Consider the following 22209-nt stretch of genomic DNA (forward strand, 5'->3'; position numbering starts at 1 on the left):
AGTATGATAAGTTAAGTTATACAATTTTAGTTGATTATGTTTCAAAGGAAGTCTTTCAAACTAATTTGCAGGGTGGACTTTGTTTTTTTTATTTACATTCTCGAGACATGAATTCTTGATTACCAAAACTCTTATGCCTCTTTCTCTTTTTGGTGAGAGGATTTATCTCTTTTGGGTACCATGACTTCTCTTTATTCTTTTGCTCCTCTATAATTTGACCACATGCATTTTCTTCAGTGGACTCTGACCAATTGCTGAAATATGTCCAGAGATCCACTGTGATTGCTCATATTTCTTTCTCCATCTCTTCACCTCTTATTGTTGTGCTGGCTCAATCAGTGATTAAAAACTCTGACTTTCCTCTTTCTCATTATTGCTTGAATTTACATATGTGTTCAGATAATTTTCTTTCCAGGTGGAGTGCAGTTCTGGAAATTTTCCTATTTCTGGGTCTCATCTCCAGAAGAGAGACCTCTCCATATCACTATTCTATATATGCGGATTTGTATAATTAGAAACCGGATTTCGATACCCGTCGTAGGCAGAGTATATATAGTCCATTGTGAAGCTTTGTGCTTAGCTTAAGAACAAACAATAATAGGAAATATTAAGATTTCTTAAAAATAAGGCATTACAAAATTAAGAGCTTAAAACTAATATACAATTAAAATATTGATTATTAACTACGATTTTATTACATACTAATTGGTTTAACATAAAAAGTAGTTTAATTACATTTTCAATGTAAGTTACGAAAAACCTCGTGACGTGCAGTTGTAACGACAGATCTTTGGATTAGTCGTTGGAGTTTTAACTTCACCGCCATTTATATTACTTTTAACTGGAGGTAGGCAGTTGCGAGTGAAACATACGTCATTATCTCGAGGTAATTTACGGTTAGACTAAATTGTTTGTTTGTTTTTTTGGAATTTCGCACAAAGCTACTCGAGGGCTATCTCTGCTAGTCGTCCATAATTTAGCAGTGTAAGACTAGAGGGAAGGCAGCTAGTCATCACCACCCACCGCCAACTCTTGGGCTACTCTTTTACCAACGAATAGGGGGATTGACCGTCACATTATACGCCCCCACGGCTGGGAGGGCGAGCATGTTTAGCGCGACGCGGGCGCGAACCCGCGACCCTCGGATTACGAGTCGCACGCCTTGTTAGACTAAAGAAAACGACTCTGAGACTGTGATTACACAGAAATACATCAGTTGTTATTTGTATTTTGCATATAAAATACACTTCTTACATTAAATATCGAGTTATTTTATTCATTAATTCTTTTACAATGCTCATTAAGTTATCTTTTATTCTCAATACTTTCTCAGTCAACATACGATGTAAATGATACTCAGCCATATCATAGACACAAGTTTCTGTTATATACTTTACTTTCCTATTCTTTAATTACATTAGTCAAATGAGAGCACTAGCAGTTTTATCTTATATCACAGTTGAGAAGGGGCTCTGGCCTCATTATAAGCTTCTTGCTGGTTATCTGCCTTTGAAAATTGCCGTGGAGATCGAATTTTTAGCTCCAGACATGGTGTTTTATATGATAGTATTCTTATAAGTTTGTAAGTGTTGATTTCTGCAACTCAGTAAGCTTTTCCAGAACAACAACAAAAACTCTCAAGTACAGTGGAGCGCCATTAAGCCGCGGACCAGTAAACCGCGAAATCGCTTAAGCCGCTGTAGCAAGTCTTGTGAGCGATGTGAGCGAAGATTATCGCGGCTCACCCCTAATTTAAGAACGTGTTAAAACGCGGCTTACGAATTTAATCCTGGCTTTATAACTTCAAGGGAATATTTAAAAAGGATTTGCTTTAATTTGGGGAATAAATAAAATATATTACAATAGAAATCGACCGTTAATCTACCTTATCCGCTCTCTATGTCAGCTTTATGGAGGCCGCCATTGTTACCGAATTACACCTCTCCATACATTAAAATTAATCCGCGGTAAATCCGTGAAAAAAGTGATCAATAATTAAAGTATTATTTTTAATTCGATAATCCGATATAATGATCACGCAATGGCCCGGATGAGGCTCCTCGGCGGAGCTGTTGGCGACTTCGGCTTTTCGGTTACAAAGGTTTAAGCCGCGGTTAAGCAGGTTGACCCCCCAAATACCGCGGCTTAATGGCGCTCCACTGTAATTGGTTGCTGTGAGGGTCTGTGAATCAGTTGCCTTCTTACTTGTATCACTACTCTAGCCCCTAGTGATAAATCTCACGTCAAAGTTCTCATTATAGATATAATAATAAACTTTTTAGTAGTCCTTTCTGTATTACCAGAGTGGCGTCGATAACTTGTCAATGTGAAACTTTTATCTGTTACGTCTGCACATACGTAATAGGTGTCGTTTTCTTTTTTTTATATATAACTCTTTGACTCGCGATTCTTAATAGTGACTAACTAGCTAACTATGCTTTACCTACCTTTGACCTAATTTCGCAATATAGACATTTTTTCTTACGCTAGGGCCCAGCATGGCTCGGTGGGTTAAGGCGTTCTACTCGTAATCTGAGGGTCGCAACTTCGAATCACCGTCGCACCAAACCGTGGGGGCGTTATAATGTGACGGTCAATCCCACTATTCGTTGGTAAAAAGAGTAGTCCAAGAGTTAGCGGTGGGTGGTGATGACTAGCTGCCTTCCCTCTAGTCTTACACTACTAAATTAGGGACGACTAGCGAAGATAGCCCTCGTGTAGCTTTGCGAGAAATTCAAAAAACAACAAAACTTCCTATGTCATTTCTTCATATGTGTGTATGCCATACTCAGAAACATTTATTATATAGATTATTTTCAGTTTCTTTCTTAAATACTAAAGGAATTGCATAAAAATATTTAATAATACCAAATTGCTTCACAGTAAAGAATGTATGTACAGAGAGAGTTAACTATTTGAAGTATTGTACTCAGTTTTGGCTTCTTATCCAAAAAATATTCTTTGTTGTTGTTTGTTTCTTGAATTTCACACAAAGCTACTAGAGGGATACTTGCACTAGCCACTGCTAATTTAGATGATAGACTAGAATAAACGAAGCTTGTCAACACCATCCTTTCTCATATGTTGGTTTACTGTAACAGAGCAGAAGGACTGACAATTATATTTTAATGTCCCCATGGCTAAAAGGGTAAACATGTTTGGTTATGGGATTCAAAACTGCAATCCACAGCTAACGAGTTCACTTATATTTGAATTATGATGCATTTGTATATAATCTATGTACTTTACAATATGACAACAGTATTCATGATGAAATTTACTTTGAATTGACGGCAATTAAAGAAAGATTCTAGATCAGAGATGAGTAGCCTGTGGCTACCATTGCTTGAATCTACAGGAAGTCTTTCCACCAATCAGAAACAGGGATAAACCAGAACACACTTTCTCTTTATTCTCTTGAAGAATAATAGTCAACTGTTCGAAGGCACTTGAGTTTTGGGCCTCGTTTGAAAACATTACACCTTCTACATCATACCAGCTTACTGTATAGAGTGATAACCTCAGACGCATTGACTTGAAGATGAAAGGCTGAAGACTTTTGAAACTTTGTCCTCAACACTATTTCATCAATATAACAACAAATATTATGCATGAAATATAATGTGATAATAGATGTAATGTAATGATTATGTGCCAATAGATGTCTGCATCTGGAGGCAAAAGTAATGTTAATTTTTAGGGTGAATATGAGGATAAAGAAGATAACGAGATATGAGGGTGAAGATGATAACTACCGTAATGTGATTAGAAGGAAAAGATGCTTTAAAATGATCGTATGCTGATGACATATGAAATGAAGCTATTTCTTCACTCAAGTGAGAAAAATATGCAAAATAAATTCAAAAGTTAATCGAAACTTTTGCAAAGTTATCTTTAGATCCATGGGACTACTTGAGATAAAAAAGTTGTGATGAAACGAATACGTTAAACCAAAATATGAGGTATCTTCTTCACTGTCAGAAATTTCTCAAGTATAATGAGATAACGTATTAGTAGCGTGGTATGTTCCAACTGTAATACTATCTGGTACATTCTTAAATATATAAGTTACATCTAAGAGTCTTTTCTCAACTTAAACTAGACAACAATAAAATCGAGGTAACTTGACAGTGATTCCAAGATTGAAAATGAGTGAAGCCTATAACATAATTAATTTAACAATGAAGCCAGTATATCTACATGAATGAAAGTGTTATTATCTGTTATTAAATTGGTAGATTAATATACGTGCAACAATTTTAATTTCTCTGAAAAAGAATAACATTACACATCGGGGAAATAATCAACAAATGTGCAGATCTGTTTGTATCATTTTATAGTAAATAGAAATGAGCCAACAAAAACTGGGCCAAGAAAATTCCAAGAAGATTGTGGTAGAAACAAGAACCATAAAACAATGGATATCTTGTTGAAATGGTTTATAAGTCTGGCTTACAGGAAAACAACAAGCATACTGTTTTATAACTTGTAGAGTACTAAGCCAGAAAATCCTTTTGTTGTAAACAAACAATGGTCTTTTGTTATTCCAAGAGGGCCAACTGATGTATATCCAGGGTAGTGGTTCATTATTGTCGCTCGTAAAATTTCAGGAATATATAACTGTAAAGGCATTTGAGAATGATAAGAAATATTTCTAAACTGACACCATACAGAAGACTTTCTTTGTTTTTTATATGTTATGGAAGTTTTATTACTATGCAGTGTATATTTTCTATTCCTTTGAAAATTGGACAATTATTGTATGAGTCATTCCTAGTGTTCAAACATAAGCTTTATTCTCTAATAATAATAATATCTGTTTTCTAACGATTTGGAAAATCAATCTGTTCTAGATGAAATATCAAAAATTCATTCAATATTATCACATTTAATTGCATTTAAAGAAAATTCATTTTGTAAACAAAATTTTCTCTAAGTTCAAGATGCTGAAGTTGTCCAGGCTACAACTAGGCCAGGACACCATATTAACTTTCACGTAAGTTAAAATAGTTATTTTTATCGATCAAGTGAATGAAAAGAAAGGATACTGTAATTGTGACTGAGTATTATTCACGTAGTTTGTTGATTAAGAACTTGCTAAGGATAATATGTAACTAGTAGGAGAATTATTTAATGAAATAGCCAAGCATTTAATGTAAGGAATTCTATTTGTATTTCAATATAAGTGAAGACTTACTAAGATTTGATGTGTTTTGTGGAATCTCAGTTTCAGAATCATTCCTTATTTTAGCTGGAAATTTCGTTGAGTTAGTGACTTGTGTGCTCCACTCGAAACTGCATACATCAATTCAATATAAATGTGGGTGGTGGAGGTAAAATCTAAACTTTAACAACTAATCTAAACGCCTGCCCATCACATGAAAATAATAATAATGTGAATTCTGACGCATTCATGCGTTTTTTAAAACTGTTATTATTAAACACATATCCCCTAACAATTTGTTGGTCAAATGTTTCTTAAGAAAAACAATACCAGATGCACACCCTTAGAATTTTCTTAGCAAGTGTACATAGGTCAGGTCTCTAGGTCCTTTCTTCTTGGAGCTATGACACTGACTAACTGAAATACATTCAAACAGGCTGTTTTACTAATATAGATAATGGATGATATAACATCAGTATAAGCCACTTGTCAGTTTTGATTTGTTATATGACTGCAGTAAAGTTAAAGAAAAATTTTGAGCATTACTAATTTTGTAAGTACTGATTCTAAAATCATTAATAATTACTTGACAGAAAGCTGATGAAAAGGAACCTGGATTACAAGAAAATAATTTCGATGGTTTCACCAATTAAAAAGAAAATAATGGGCTGCACAAGCGACTTTCAGAGATAGCCAGAGGAGAAATTCTTTATACGCATTGTAGGTCCATGCTATATTTTTAGGTTTAATTAGCACTAGAAATAAAACAGTGTTCGTGAAGAAGGTTCTTCCTAATATCAAAGACATATCTTTACTATTAAACAAGTCATCAAAACATGAATGAGTGTTGCATGAGGTTAGAGGTGATTGGAAGAACCTGAACTAAAAAATTCAGAATTATTCAAAGTGCACTGGCTCAGTAATTGAAATTCTGCTCATGTTGTCTTAATTTGTTAGTGATTAATTGTGATGATCTTTGAGCACCTACACAAAGATAGTGCAGATTTAGTATCATTAACAGGAGGTACCTTGCTGGAAATAGAAAATATAGCCTTTTTGTTATCCCAGCAGTTTTGGATGAGACTTTGTGTGCAGTAACTAATTACAGCAAACATCTGCAAAAAGAAAACCTAAATCTATTCCATCCTACAAGTTGTGCCACCGACAGAAATATCTACACTCAGTGTATCCATTTAAGCAAAATCTTTGTTGACAATATGCTCGAACAAATTAAGCACTGATTTCGATTAAAGTATTTTCCATTCTTTTAACCCAGGTGGGAAGATTTGGATTCAATGCTGGGCCTAGACAAGCTTTCTTTTATTCAAAGTCTGTTCATCATTGGTTTTTGCTAAGATCTTAATATAATTAGAAGAAAATAAAATTTTCACATTTTTTATAGCTTATTCTTATATACTTGCTTTTTCACTTGTGCTACAATTTTACCTTGGTCTCAGATATTCTAAGTATATCAAATTTTGTTTTCCTCGTCATCCCAACAATTTCTGGAATTTTCTCTTTAAAGTAGTCAAATTAATGGTACCCATTCGTCTTTTTCTTGGTCGTTAACATTGGAGTCAGTCTGTTCCGTGAATCTTCTTGAATTTATACAGCAAGTGTCAAATATTCCAGTGGATTGCTAGGCCTGTTCCGTGTTCCCAGGACTTTTAATTAGTACCATTCATATGTCTCTTGTTTTAATCTACAGGTCTACTATCACAGAATCCTATCAGACCAACATAGGCTTCAGTCCCTTGGTAAATATTTTGTTTCATTGTGTATATAAAGAATCTAACATTTACGATGCTTTGTAAAAAAAATTCAGTAATACAAAAAAATTGTTAATGAAGAATGGTTTCATTTTCGTGTTATTGGTAGAATGCTTAGAAACTACCAGAATGGGAATAATATTAGTAGGTATGAAGTTCCAAAATATTTTGGTATTATTAATTTACTACATATTACTTAATATTTCTTGATAATTAAAAACAGGGTAGCTCATTAGTAAGTTTGTATGCTTATAATTCTACAAACAAGTCTTTCATACCCGTTCTTAGCAAACGTAATGGGCATGTGGGCAACTCTTTGGCTTCATAGTGGGGTTCAATGTTACACTTGTTACAAAGGAATATAAGTATATTCAGGTCGTACTTTCGCGAGTAGAGCACATATGCCATCAACTCGAGGAAGTTTATGTGTGGAAAAAAGAACTCACAAAGAGACAATGAAATACTTTTATTTATACAATATTGATAATTTCAACAAGGTTATCTTTGAACAATACTAATTCTAAATCATTGAATTTACCATTTTGAAAATCTAGATATTCATTAATAAAGCCTTATATTATGTTCAGTAACATACACACAACATTAATTACGCTATCAACAAAATTAACACGAAAAATTCTCTCGTTTATAAGCTGTATAACTGCAGAAGCTATTATCCAAAATATCTTTCAAAAATTCCACTATACGCATTATCAAACTTACTATTTCCTTCGTACAGTTAATGTTCTTCACTTTTCTCTCTTCATACATTATATATAATTGAACCTTAAGTTAAACACAGTTAAACTATATCAGCAATAGCATACTTATACTTTGATACCTACATATTTACCATACCTACAACATTTCAGTGAAAAACTCAAACACATAGTTAAAAATGCAACATAGAACTTCGGTGGAAATCCTACAATACCTTAAGGTCCATTCTGGTAAAAACAAACAGCAATCTACCAAAGAAAATCTCTAAAACGTCATCTATGAAATTCCGGGTTCCTGCAACGAAACACACATTGGAGAAACGGGAAGGAAACTCATGACAAGAATAAAAGAATATGAGGATAGTACAAGACTCATGAAAACACAAAATTCAGCCATTGTACAACACACCACATCAACTGGACACAAAATAAACTGGGAGAAAACTAGAATCATTAATACAGACAAATTGTGAAAGACAAGAAAAATCAAAGAATCATTTTATATTAACACTATTAAACTTTCACTAAACAGATTTTCCAAATTAGAGGTGAGTAACCTGTGGTTGCCATTGGTTGAATCTACCTCCAATCAGAAACAGCGATAATCCAACCAATCATAACACCCTCTCCACAACCCACCAGGACACTATGAAAGACTGACAACACCTACATACACACATTGAATTCTCCTCCAGCCTTCTACACAAGCAGACGTATTTTATTTATGTAAACCTTGGAATACAACAATCAAAGTTAGCTGTTCACTCACCAAGAGCCCCACCAACCTGTTCTCTGTTTTCCTCAAAGGAGTTGACACATCTATCCATCCTGCAGAAATCAAACTTGCCTTAAGAAAGCCAATATAAGATTGACATATACACTGTCTACGGAATTTTCTCCAAGAAGTCCAATCAACCCACCAGGTTCGTCAAGATAGTTACTACTACGAAGCACAGTGCCGATTACGTTTTACGTAATGGGTGCTACTATCATATATTTCATTTTAGTGCCAAGCGCCCTTATAGCCGTCTCACTAAGGCCAGGTTTCCTAAACCTTCCAATCAACCAACTGACGCCTTACCACAACCAGGCGCTGATTCACTGCATTACCAACAAGCAAAGAAAGTACTCAATCTTAGTGATTCATACAACTTCCCCTCGAAACCTCCAACTGTCAAAGCCAGTAATACCTCGAATCACACCGTGAAGAAAGATATCTTTTCTCAGACTGAGGAAACATGAGCTTTCAGCATTGTTCGAACCAGACGAAGAAAAGCAACAAAGCCTGTCATACATCATTGAATATATCACGTATGAAAACCACAAACCAGACTCAAACCATGCATGTTACGATTACTGATTCCGCTGTTATAACAAAGTAGCTACCAATTCTCAAGTGACTCAAACTGGAATTTTCAGGAGAATTAATCAAATTCTGTAAGTGGAAGAACAACACCCTTCTTGCGAAAGGCCTTCAAAATTAAAGGCGCAAGGCTTGCTATAGTTTTTCTAGATTGTTCTTAGTTTTTCTCCCAGTTCGATATATTTGCATTTAGCCCTTATCGTTATTTGATTATCTAACTCGCTTTCTACAGCTATCATAGGGCACGGGTAGGTTATTCGGTGCCCTGGCCGCGAAAGTGGGTTTTTCTCAGGGTACTCCGTTTCCCCATTGCAAAAGTTTGGGTGTTTTCTTACCCAAGCCCTGGAAAGAGACCCGTTTTTCTATAATTAATATAGCAGCTATTCTAACGCGATTCTTAACTCTGTTGACGTGCTCTTTCTGCTTCCCCTTGTTCGTGACATCGTGTCTACAACCACAAGCAAAGCTCGATCTTCCTAACCTCGTCCGGCTAGACTAGTCTTCTTCGCAGTTGTGTCCGACTGACATCAAGGTGACCACCAAACAACAATCAAGGTAATTACCATAATTGCATATGTTCATTATTACCAATTTTCTTATAAAATATCACCTATCAAGTTATGCCTAACCAATGGACGCATGTGGGCTGAAGAGATACAACAGTTTCTGAGCGCCCCTAATTTGCCTTTTGGGTTTTCCCATGAAGGTTTTTAAAACCAAAATGGCTACCATGATAAATTTGGAATTTGGCACACACACTGACTTCTCCCAGACACCTGAGACCATTATCCAACAAGAGGTTGATAATGATCGCACCAAGCAAGACTACCAACGACAGTCCTCTTGGACGCCTCTCTACACGAGTCTAGCCTCTTCTAACGCTAAACTGTGTTGCTTGATATGTATCCCAGCTATTGTATGTAAATATTTGTTAATCCTTGTATCTTTATCCCTACAGATTGCCTCCAGGCACGATCAGAGCAGTTTTATTCGTCGCCCTGGTCGTGAAAGTGGGTTTTTTCATGGTACTCCCTTTCTCCCCACAGCAAAATTTCAGTTTCATTGGTTCTATAGATCCCAGCCCTGAAATGAGACCCGTCTTTAAGTATCTAAATTTTCATAAAATATAGTCATATGTGTTATCTGTGTTGACGTGCTGGCTCCCTGCTGTGACCACAAGATATTTTCGAGAGAATGTAAGCTGCAGGTTTTCGCCTGACTCTTCACACGCTTTTCGGCTCGCTTATTTTTTTCGCACTTCGACAGACGCTCCTCAAAGAGATAATAAACCTGTCAACAACAACCAAGGTAATTTACTACCACCACTCTAGTTCAGTAAATAAGTGTTACTCCAGTTCAGATAATAAGTTTGAAATTGTGTACTAAATTAACTCCTGCCGCGTGTGGGGTGAAGGTAAACAAGAGTTTCCGAACGCCCCGGGTCATTTTTCGCCCATTTCGGGGAACGAAATAATAATTTAACCCAAATACCTACCAAAGAATTGACAGACACACACTGACTTGAAAACGAAAGGCGGAAGACTTTCGAAATGTCGTCCTTTACACTTGTGTCTCGACAACAGGCAGTTTCCGTCCATTCTACAAAGTTTCATTTTCAAGCATACTTATAATTTGCGTATGTAAAAACGGCTGGTTTGGGTTGAAAAATTTTTTTATGTGGAGGAGCGAACAACGTTTCGACCTTCTTCAGTCATCGATATATATATTTCTCTACAAGTGGGTTTTCTTGTCATCACTGGTACTTATAATTTGTGTGGCGAGCTTCTTGTAGATTCTGGAATCCTGGTTTCTTCAATGTTCTGGAGTCAGAACAATTTCCTGGAGCGACTGAAGATTTTGAGTTGGAAACAAGGAATTATGTACACGTTTTTGCATTGTTTCGATTTTCCAAAAAAATCAACAAATTCACTTTTAAAAGTAGTTTTAACTCGATTGGTCCAAGTGATATATAAATATAAATGTATAATGTAATGAGCTTTTAGGCTATTCAGAAAAACACTTTCGTACTATAATCTTTAGTGATTCTCGAACGATAAAAGCATAATTTATATTCACTTCCTAATTTTTATGGTGATCACAAGGTTGATCAAATCGACTGAAACGGTACAGAGATTCGTTAGTGAAAATAATAGATAGTTTGTTTGTTTTTGAATTTCGCTCAAAGCTATTCGAGGGCTATCTGTGCTAGCCGTCCCTAATTTAGCAGTGCAAGACTAGAGGGAAGGCAGCTAGTTATCATCACCCACCGCCAACTCTTGGGCTACTCTTTTACCAATAAATAGTATGACTAAGTCAATTGTAGCGCCCCCAAGACTGAAAGAGCGAACGTATTTGGGGTGACAGGGATTTGAACCCGCGACCCTCGTATTACAAGTCAAGTGCCATAATCACCTGGCCATGTTGTTTTCTATGAATGTTTTATGTTGTGATTACGTAAAGGCAGGTCGAAGGAATCAAAATCTTCTCTTTACTCATTTAGACCAAAGTTGATACAGACGTAATGACTTCCAGTTTTATGTTTCAGATCCAAATTGATGATCTACAATTGTTGGTTTGCATGGTTAGGTATATTGTTAGCAAACATACCTTGCAGTTTAATCTGTCTACACAATTTCTGTGAGAGTATAGAATAAATATCTATTACGTTCCTTGCTTCTGAAATATCAGTGATGATTATTCTAGCCTGGTCAGTTTCTAAAATGGACTGAAATTCTGCACAGGAAAGAACGTTTATAGCATTAAGTAATGTTTTAACAAATTGTATTTCAAAATGTAAATTTTTCTGTTTCACCAAATTAAAATGCACTGTTGTATAGATTGGGTACAAGATCAAACACTACGAGTGTGTATCCTCTCGAGTATTCATCATATTCTATATCGATTCCTTGGTCTTGAAAGTGTTTCCTGATTCCACTAAATAATGCTTCGTAGCTTTGAGCATACAAGTCAGCGTGAACATTTGATTGCAATGGCTGGATGCAAATCTGCTTTTCGCCCACATTTCTTGCTAATAAATTGATACTGTAATGTTTGAAATTACAGGGAAATCCATTAAAAAGCATTGTTATCAACACATCTTTTAACAAATATATGTACTTGACCTGAAAATCCGTTATTGATAGATGTTTGCACGAATATTTGAAAATTATCTTATGTATTTCAAAGGATATTCAGCAGTTCCCCAATAAAAGGTTTTTGCTTGCGCCAGAATGGCTGATGAACTGATATTTTCTTGCTTACTAGAAATTTATTATAGAACAACCTTGAAACCCCGAACCATCACTCGACATGATATAAAATTGATCCTTATTTCTTATGAGACAGTTTTAAGATATCATCATTTGGAACGAACTTGTTTTGCAAAAAAAGATGTCTTAAAGTAAATGGCTGAGCATTTACACATTTTGACTACATTATTTATCTATATGTCAGTTTTTGATGCCATTGTACATTTCCATCCTTAAAGTAGAGATCGTTGGCAGGTCTCCTTCAGTCAATTTCTGTGGTCTAAAATATACTAGTATGTGTTTTTCACTTATGTCTTTCAATACATGCGTCAGATCTTGTTTCTTAGTACAAGTTCTATTCTCGCCTGTGGGTCTCCTTGGTAAGCAAATGATACTATTTACAGGTAGAGATCTCAATATCAAAGTCCATTACATCTGATATTGTACAGGGGTGGTAATGAGTTGCCTTGTGCTGATAGTTTGTATGACTTTTGCCTCAGTTCAGAGGTAAATTGATTCCTTCTGTCATTCAAAACTTCTTTAGGAAAGTTTACACTGCAGAATATTTTCAATATGGCTTTTGCTGCTCTTTCTATTTCTACCTTTGAAATATCTGTTTTTTCTGGGTAGTGTGTTGCATAGCCAGCTACTGTCAACACATGTCACTGCTCTTGTTAGATACAGGTGCTAGTGGTCTGATCAAGTTCATAGCTCTTCTGCTGAATGGCTCTGCTATGAAAGGCATCTCATCCAGTAACAATGTGGCTACATTCTCCCTAGGTACTGTCTTTTGGCAAATGTTACATGATCAAATGAATCTGGTCATATCCCTGATGACCTCTGGCTAATGAAAGTAATTGTGATTCTGTTTGCCTTCTTCCTCACTCCTAGGTGTTCCCCCAAAAAATGAATAATAAGCCAACTTCATCACTTGAGTCTGGTATTCTGGTTCTTTTTTCTGTATCTACCTTTCCCCTTTGTCTTGCACACTTATTTCTCTTAGGCACTATATGAAAATCTCTGCAATGAAGGGTCTTTCTTCTGCGCATCCTTCAGTTCCTCAAGAGTTCATTAGAGCGTCATATTTAGAGACATGTATGGGCTGGATATCTTGCTTGCTTTCTTCTTCTTGTGCTTTTGTGATGAATCCAGATGCTTCTTCAGTATTCTTTCTGTCGGTTCTTCCAAACTCCTATTGCCTTGTATATTACCAATCATCAAGTTGTAGAGAGACACATTCAAACATATGGTCTCAATGACTCCCACATAGTATGGAATGTCCACCTTTGTTATTGGTATGAAAAAATGTCTCACTGTCCCATCAGATGTACATTGCCTGCCATCTGGTCATTAAATGCTCGACTGGTTATCACTTTGCATTGCTGCAGCCTAGGCCTCGTAGGGCTTTCATTTTCTTGTTCCAGACGTTGCCTTCATCTTCTGGTATGCTGTGGTTTCTTGGTGTTTCACAACGTTTGACACACGTTCAAATTATCACTAGCTCTGTAGACCCATTTGCCAACTTGAGCTGACTATCAATCATGCACTGCTTAATCATGGTGACAGCACTTATTCCTCGTGGTGAACCTGATAAGTTTTCTTGATTTTGTTTATTCTGGCAGTAGCACCCACGGCGATATTCACTCTTCTTTTGTTTGTTGCCAGCACCAACTGCTTTATGCTGATATTTTAGTTGCTGCTTGTTTATCACAGATTTTCACCAACTTACAATATCTCCCAATTTATACCAAGTATAGCATCTCTTTTCCTATTTGATGGAATCCTGCTTCTGATCAACCACCCATGGTTTCGATTGTAACTGATTATTCTTGGACTTGCCATTTGTACCCCCTTCATGGCTTTCCATTCACTGTTCTGCTATCTTGATCATTTCGTTTATATCTTTTAGTGCTGTCTCCATTAAGAACAGAGACATGCACGTGATCACGAGATATTCACATAATATTAACTCTGCTAGTCCTTCGAAACTTTCTTCACACTTGGCCATATGAGTCCATCTTATGAATATCACCTTCTACAAACCGAAATACAGATGCGACGTCCCTGAACTTCTGACGAAAACCTTCCTTGGTAGGTTCATAGTATTTCAGCAAGACCACTTTTAGCTGGTCACTGTCTATGGCACCTCCTAAATTCATGCCTGCATACACATGTATGCCTTTTCTTGTATGAGTGGGGCTGCTCACTTACTTTTTCCAGTTATGACTCTGGGTAGATATTTCATACATATCCAGGAAAGTATTGGTATCGTCTTTTCGCTATTAACTTTTTAGCAGTCCATTGCCATTCTTGGGTCCTTTAATCATTCTGTTGGGTAAATTTCATAATCTCAAGTTCCAGACTCTCGTCTCTCTTCTACATTTCTTTATCAGCTAGTGCTCTCATTATCTCTCTCTCTATGTTTCCAGTTTCAACTTTCACCTTTCTTCTTCTTTCTCTTGTTATTCTCTCTTCTTATGTTCTGTGTTAACACTCTTCTTCTGAAAGATGCTTCCTTTCAGCCCAAGTCATTCACCCCTCTCTATCCCCTTATCAATGTAAGTCTACATGATTGTATAACATGGTTTCAAGAGCAAAGGTTAAGCTGTTTGATTAACGTTTAGTTCAAAGCGTATCTTGTGAATCCACAAATTTTATATCGTGTATAGCATAACATTGCTGAACTCATTCCCGAAGATGTTGAAATGTTTAGAAACGACATTTACGTTGCAGTCCTTTAAGAAGTTGTGAAGAATGGACAACTAATTATATACAGTATTCTGTGCATTCACTTAATATGTGAGCTCAAGTAAACGTACTGTAGAGCCTACATAACCAAAGTTACACATTGGACATGTAAATATATACATGACGTGAGAGTGATGCGTAACGGGGATCATATATTTATTTTTAAAATAATTACTTAGATGAAACAATGATTTCAATAATCGTCTCTTTTTCAATCAAGTCCATAGAGAGTAGTGCAATTACTGCAGAACTTAATTCACAAGATAATTATTTTTCTCCAACTTTTTATTAAAATAGAATCTGTAATAACTTCACTTTAAAGATCCCCACTGTATGCTCTTTACTGCTGAACTCACAATCAAACAATCTAGATCTCTCTATCAATATAATTACGTAACTTGAACTACATTTTGTACGAGTATTTACAAACTGATCAAAGCCTAGAACCTTCTACGCTCTACGGGATATTATGATGCAATAATACTCAATCAAAGAGAACGAGGTCAAAGTAGAAGGTTCCAGTAACATGACACAATATTACAAAGTAGAAGGTTCCAGTAACATGACACAATATTACAAAGTAGAAGGTTCCAGCAACATGACACAATATTACAAAGTAGAAGGTTCCAGTAACATGACACAATATTACAAAGTAGAAGGTTCCAGTAACATGACACAATATTACAAAGTAGAAGGTTCCAGCAACATGACACAATATTACAAAGTAGAAGGTTCCAGTAACATGACACAATATTACAAAGTAGAAGGTTCACAATATTACAAAGTAACATGACACAATATTACAAAGTAGAAGGTTCCAGCAACATGACACAATATTACAAAGTAGAAGGTTCCAGTAACATGACACAATATTACAAAGTAGAAGATTTCAGTAACATGACACAATATTACAAAGTAGAAGGTTTCAGTAACATGACACAATATTAAAAAGTAGAAGGTTCCAGTAACATGACACAATATTACAAAGTAGAAGGTTCCAGTAACATGACACAATATTACAAAGTAGAAGGTTCCAGTAACATGACACAATATTACAAAGTAGAAGGTTCCAGTAACATGACAATATTACAAGCGCCAATTCACAACAATTGAGCTACAACATGATTTGAAAAAAAAACTTGCATAAACAAAGATAAACTATCACTTCTAAATATAACTACATTTAACACTTATGTTATATTTAAACTATCTAAATTATAACACTTACATTAATATTTAAAAGTCCAGTTATATATAATTGTTGTTGTTTGAAGTTAAGCACAAAGCTACACAATGGGGTACCTATGCTCTGCCCACCACATGTATCGAAACCCAGTTTCTATCATTGTAATTCCAGTTTTATAACATTATTAATTATAAGGATGAATCGTTTACGATTAAGAAACATTGTTAGTTATTAATGTTTAATTGACTCATGTAATATTGTTAACTACTAGTACTGAATTAACTCCAATAATGTAACATTGTAAGTTATTAGTAGTAAATTAACTCAAGTTGCATGATATCGCTTACTATTAGTGGTGAATTTAACTTCTGTCATATAGCATTACTAGTAAATAATGGTGAATTAACTACAGTTATACGATGTTGTTAAAAGAGTAGTAATGAATGACGCAACCAGGTATTAGAGTTTCACACACGTGGTTTTATGTTAAAAAGAAGTGTTTGGTAACAATAAAAAGGTTAACTATTCTCGAACTTCACATGAGTATAAGTACTACATATGTTAGAATCTACTTGCAAATATTGATGCAAATTTATCTTTACAGATTTTCACACACACGGAAAAATAAAAACAATTTCCTTGAAGTATATAAAAACCTGTAGCAATAACGTACACAGGATGTAGAGAAATAACTTTATTCATATCAAACACTTCAAATGTATATTTCTCAAGATTAAAATATCTACTGTTATATGTTTACTGATTCTGTAATAGTTAGAGAAAACAAACTGGTAAGAACATAAAATATACACACATACAATAAGGCATATTACTATAGAAAAACCACTGTGTGATTAATTCTCATTACTCTGGTCAATCTATTCATAGTTTGATAATAATAAAAATAAATCTCATCATTTGCTCTGATCCTATGATTACATTTGTACTAAGGAAAATTACTATAATAGTTATAAATCTGGGAAGATAATTTGTGTAAAGGTTAATAACAATTACCGTATATTTTATTATGTTATTACATCTGTACTAAAACATCAGCATAACAACTAAAAAACACAGGAATCTCTTCTATAGTGATTTTGTTATTACATCTGTAGTGAGCAACATTGCCATAACAACTAAAAACCACAGGAATCTCTTCTATAGTGATTCTGTTATTACATCTCTTGTGAGCAACATTGCCATAACAACTAAAAACCACAGGAATCTCTTCTATAGTGATTCTGTTATTACATCTCTAGTGAGCAACATTGCCATAACAACTAAAAACCAGGGAGTTAACTTGTGTGTTGTGATGCTATAATTACTGTGTTTGTACAACAGAACTTTCAATAACAACTGAAAGTTTCAAGAGTTAGTTTGCTTATTGAGTGAAATATTATATGGAATGTGATATTTCCAGCACGAATTTTTCTTGCTATAAAAGTAAAATGGACTGTTTGTAAAGTGAAACTGATTTTTCCTTACAAAATAGTACATACAATAAGGAAGCAGATAAAAGCAGATCCTAGAAATATAGAATATCGAAATCCAATAAGTAATTCTGAGAAAAATTAAACAAATTTATTTGAGATTGAAATTTATAGTAAATTAATCATTATATTAAAATGCTATAAAACATTTTATAACACTCTAAGACATATTTTTATTACAATTAGGTTATATTGTGTCATTCCACAACATTAAATTATCAAGTAATCCAGACAGAAATTTGATTATGCTCTCATAAAATCAAACTCAAAACTGAAACCATCATTCGTAACTGTGTATGTGTTAGTTTAGTAGAAATTCTCAAGCCATATACTACAACTTCAGTAATTATACCAATTCAGAACGAACTTTGTAACTACGTTTCCAGATATCGCAAAGACAAACAGTAGAGTGAAAACGAAAGAAAATAGTCAAGGGAGTCGTCACATGAGTGATTATTGTCCATGCCCAAAAGCCATAAAAATGCATCTGAACTGGATTGGAATCTCCTCTACGAGTTTCCAAGGTGTTGATAGACCACATAGCAAAATTGCAGACCAAGAGGAAAGTCACCATCTCCCGGCCTGGTTTTCTTTCCATCTGATCACTATTTCTACAATAGCGGCGAGAAGCTTCCAATATGAATATTGTCTGTAGCGTAGCTTGGATGAGACAAGCTATAGCGGTAAGCAAGACTAATACAGTATTTTGGTCCATCGTGAAATGACCACCAATTATACTAAACATGGTAAACACGTAAAGTCCACTCTGTGCCACAATAAGCAGAATATTGTCAAGTTCTATATTTCTGTAAGGATTGTATTTTAGCTCTTTCACTTGTATAATGGCCACGACTACTGCTATTGAAGTCAAGATATACAGTGCAAGCTCAAACACGTGAGCTTCCATGACAGCTAAGTTTTTATACCATTCTTTATTAATTAGCACAAAGAAAAGAATTAAGCTGATGATTGCCAAAACCAAAACAATAATACCAGTGAAGAGGCCTTTATTGGCATTGGTGCAATCTACTGTATAGTGATGACGATGTCGAGTGAAAAATGAGGCATTATTTGTATTGTCGACATTGTTCTGAGCTTTACCAATGTTCTTCCACATAACGTATAAGATAGCGGCACAGATCAAACTGTACTCGATAGTACAAGGAAAGAGAAATGGGCTAGCGTCTTGCACAAGTTCTCCCATGATATTAGACCGACGGCACTCGTGACTAATGTATATTCCTTGTTCAACTGACCTTTCCACACGCTCGTGAAGTGTTTGTCGCCTACTGAAGATTGTGTGGCTGTCGGTTACTTCTTGGTCGTTGTCAGCTTATATAAAATTGGAAATAGTGTAAATCAGAAACAGCTTCACCAAAACATGTACAACATGTTTTAGAATATAAGAATATTGGTAATATTACTTAGAAAAATAAAAATAGCAAAAATCAAAATGTAAAGAAGTAAAATGTAAATTTTAATATAAATTAAATTCATTTAAATTGTTACTGATATAAATGTATATGGTTCTTCAATAAGAAAGTTACTTCAATACAGTCTCTCGCCAACTGATTAAGATGTTAAAAATTCCAATTATTTACGACTAGCTGACAAATAAAAAGGAGTAAGTGGTTTTATGATATGGATTATTGCAGCAAGTCTGCTCCGTCAGCCTGAAACGTCTCCTTCGTAATTTAAAATTTAATTACAGATTCTACACCTTTGCAAACTTTGATAGTTTCATCACTAGTAGTTAGACTACCGTTTACATGAGTTTGAAATGTAATTACAGATTCTACACCTTTGTAAAATTTGATTGTTTCATCATTGGTATTTACTTTTATAAATAAAAGTTAGACAACTGTTTACATATTTTGTTACAATTATATAATATTATGAAATTAATTTACCAAGTTGTTTCTGAAACATACAAGCTACAGTATTTCAGACTGTTCATACATAAGAGTGTTAAAAACACAACACCTAATATATTTAATCTGTACAATCAAATACCATAATATACAAAGCTTCAAACTGTATATACTGAGTAAATCCACGCAGCACTTTACTGTTCAAAGGAAGTCTGAGGACAAGAAGGTAGGGAGGATTGTATATTTAAGAACTAATCCTCATTCGAAACATATAATTTTGTTTCTTTTAAATAATGTAGTAACGTTCGTGGAATATTAACACATTCAATCGTATGTTTGCACAAATAAAACAAAATCCCATGTATACAAGATATGAGACTCTCGTCAAGGTGATATTCGCTTCAGCACGTGCCATACACTTCGTACTTATCATTGGAACGACGACTGTAATTTACTTTTATTTATATTACAATCTAGGTTAAAAAAATTTCATGTGATTGCAAATGAAAAGGTATACTTGATATTCTTCATTAGATTATATGATTATCGCTGAATTACCGAGAGTCCTTGTTATGAACTTACTCCATGGTAGTGAAAGATCAAAGCAAGGTTAACAAAAACCATGTTTTCTGTATACTCATAGTAAACAAGCCTTGGTAATAATATGAATACATAATAAATGCTAGTATTAACCAATAACAACATAGTACGTTCTAGAGATATATTTTGTATTTTTAAAAAAAACTTGATTCAACGTTATAACTCGTTATTCAAGTTCTAGCGTTCCAGTATGTGTGATTTAGTTTGTAACTTTTACACAAGTATACTAAAAAACTAGAAATGAATTAGATTTTTAAAAGAAGATTATTAAGATTGAGTTTAATTGGGTTATGGTGATTGTTTGACTGGAAGGTCGGTGAAGTAGAAGTTGTAATAAAATATTAAAATCAACAAATGTAAACTATGTAACATATCTCAACCCAACAAAGTTAATTTTGATACCAGAAAAATCAAAACAGGTTTTATCACTGTTTGGAACATACAAAAAGGTATTTTTGTATCAAATCCCTTATACATTGGTTGACATACACACTAATTGTCCACAAAGAAATCCGAACTGGGCTTTCCTCACTGAAAAACTAAAATTTCAAATTTTGGTTATATCTCTGTATAGGACTTTCAAAGATTATCTTTGTACCAAATGTCATGTAGATTGATTAATATATTGCTGAATAATTGTCTGAAACCGCCAAATAATGCTTTCTGTGAGCTTCGATCCCCCTAAAGTGATTCAAAATCGAGAAATCAAACATTTTTGTATATCAGTATTTTGGGCACATGAAAACTTATATTTCTGCAAGTTTTCATCTTGGTTGCTGTAAATATAACCACACAGGAACACAAATATATATTTTTTAGTTGTTTCAACTTCTAACCCCACAGAATCCTTAAAAGAACTAAATAAAAAAAATAAACATATCCCTGGGTGTATTGAACCAAGGTCATTTCTTGGTGTATTGACTTGAAGGAATGGCAGTCGAGTGAATAGTATTTGAAAGAAGAAACAATAGACAAACAGTATGTCTCTCAGTAGAGATATAACTGGAGTGGAACTAAACACGTACTCAGGTGACATGTTCATAAAAATAAAGCTCATGCATTAATTAAAGATTAAACCTATACCTATGAACAAAATAATAAAAAACAGTTAAAACTGTTAGAAGACAATATATAAAACATCACTATCTACGCTAGTGGGGTTCAAAAATTTATAGAAGACAACATTTAACATATTAGTTACTAGACCAGTGAGCTTAATAATAACAACTTGTAAAAGATAACATATAACACGTTAACAACTAGATCAGGGTGATTGATAACAACAACTCATAAAAGATAACATATAGCATGTTAATAATTAGATCAGGGTGATTGATAATAACAACTGGTAGAAGACAGCACGTTGAACATTATCAGCTAGGCTAGTGGGAGAAAAACAAAAAGTTATAACAGACAATACATGAAACATTACTAACTGGGCTAGTATTAACGTTATGATTAGGACTAAGTTACAAAAAAATACTGTTATTCACGGCCTAATTATAATGGAATTTATTAGTTACAACTTTATTTTAAAAAATCATTTCAAAATGAGTCATACTTGAAAAAGAAAAAAATGTTGAGGTCATATTCTAATTATTAACAAGTAATCTTTATTTTGGTAACGGAATTAAAATAATAAATTAATTAATGTTTTGTAACAACCTCTTACAGAACTGGTTATCTTTATTTTTAGGACGGTATATAAATAAGAAAAGAACGTAGAAAGAAAGTTAATCCGAAACAGAAGATGAATAACAAAAACTACAGTTCACTGATCAAAGTTTTATAAGCAAATTTTCTTTAATCTGAACTTGATGTTGAGACTTGATTACCTTAGAAACAAAAAGTAGGCAACGAATTCAATTTAGTGTCCAATTTATTAATTGGTTTATTAAGTGGTGACGTTATTTAAAAATTAGGATGTAAACGGACTAACCAACTTATTTAAGATTAACTTCTTAAAGGAAAGTTTTCTGTTGAGTGAAAAAATAATTTGGCAATCATATATGCAAAGAAAAGACAAGTGATTCAGTTAAGGGCCCAATTTT

At 34.3% G+C, this 22209-nt stretch overlaps 2 protein-coding genes across 6 annotated transcripts in view; one reads left to right on the forward strand and one right to left on the reverse strand.

Annotated features, from left to right (window-relative positions):
• Positions 1-22209, forward strand: part of LOC143244288 (uncharacterized) — a 73839-nt gene that overhangs the window by 39502 nt on the left and 12128 nt on the right. The window contains exons 4-5 of one of the 3 annotated variants that reach the window (XM_076488669.1): positions 4938-4996; positions 5758-6912. The exons of 1 other annotated variant lie outside the window; for it this stretch is intronic. In XM_076488669.1, the coding sequence (XP_076344784.1) occupies positions 4938-4996; positions 5758-5817 (119 nt within the window). In that variant the 3' untranslated portion in view covers positions 5818-6912. Of the gene's footprint in view, positions 1-4937; positions 4997-5757; positions 6913-22209 lie in introns of those variants that run through there. One more of the 3 variants, XM_076488675.1, reaches the window with a different exon arrangement.
• LOC143244287 (proton channel OtopLc-like) overlaps positions 16877-22209 on the reverse strand; it is a 62172-nt gene continuing 56839 nt past the window's right edge. For 2 of the 3 annotated variants that reach the window (XM_076488665.1, XM_076488666.1), the window contains one exon: positions 16877-19019. In XM_076488665.1, the coding sequence (XP_076344780.1) occupies positions 18034-19019 (986 nt within the window). In that variant the 3' untranslated portion in view covers positions 16877-18033. Of the gene's footprint in view, positions 19020-19042; positions 21541-22209 lie in introns of those variants that run through there. The other variant, XM_076488667.1, reaches the window with a different exon arrangement.

Source organism: Tachypleus tridentatus, chromosome 2 (genome assembly GCF_004210375.1).
Source record: "Tachypleus tridentatus isolate NWPU-2018 chromosome 2, ASM421037v1, whole genome shotgun sequence".
In the NCBI taxonomy this organism is placed as follows: Eukaryota; Metazoa; Arthropoda; class Merostomata; order Xiphosura; family Limulidae; genus Tachypleus; species Tachypleus tridentatus.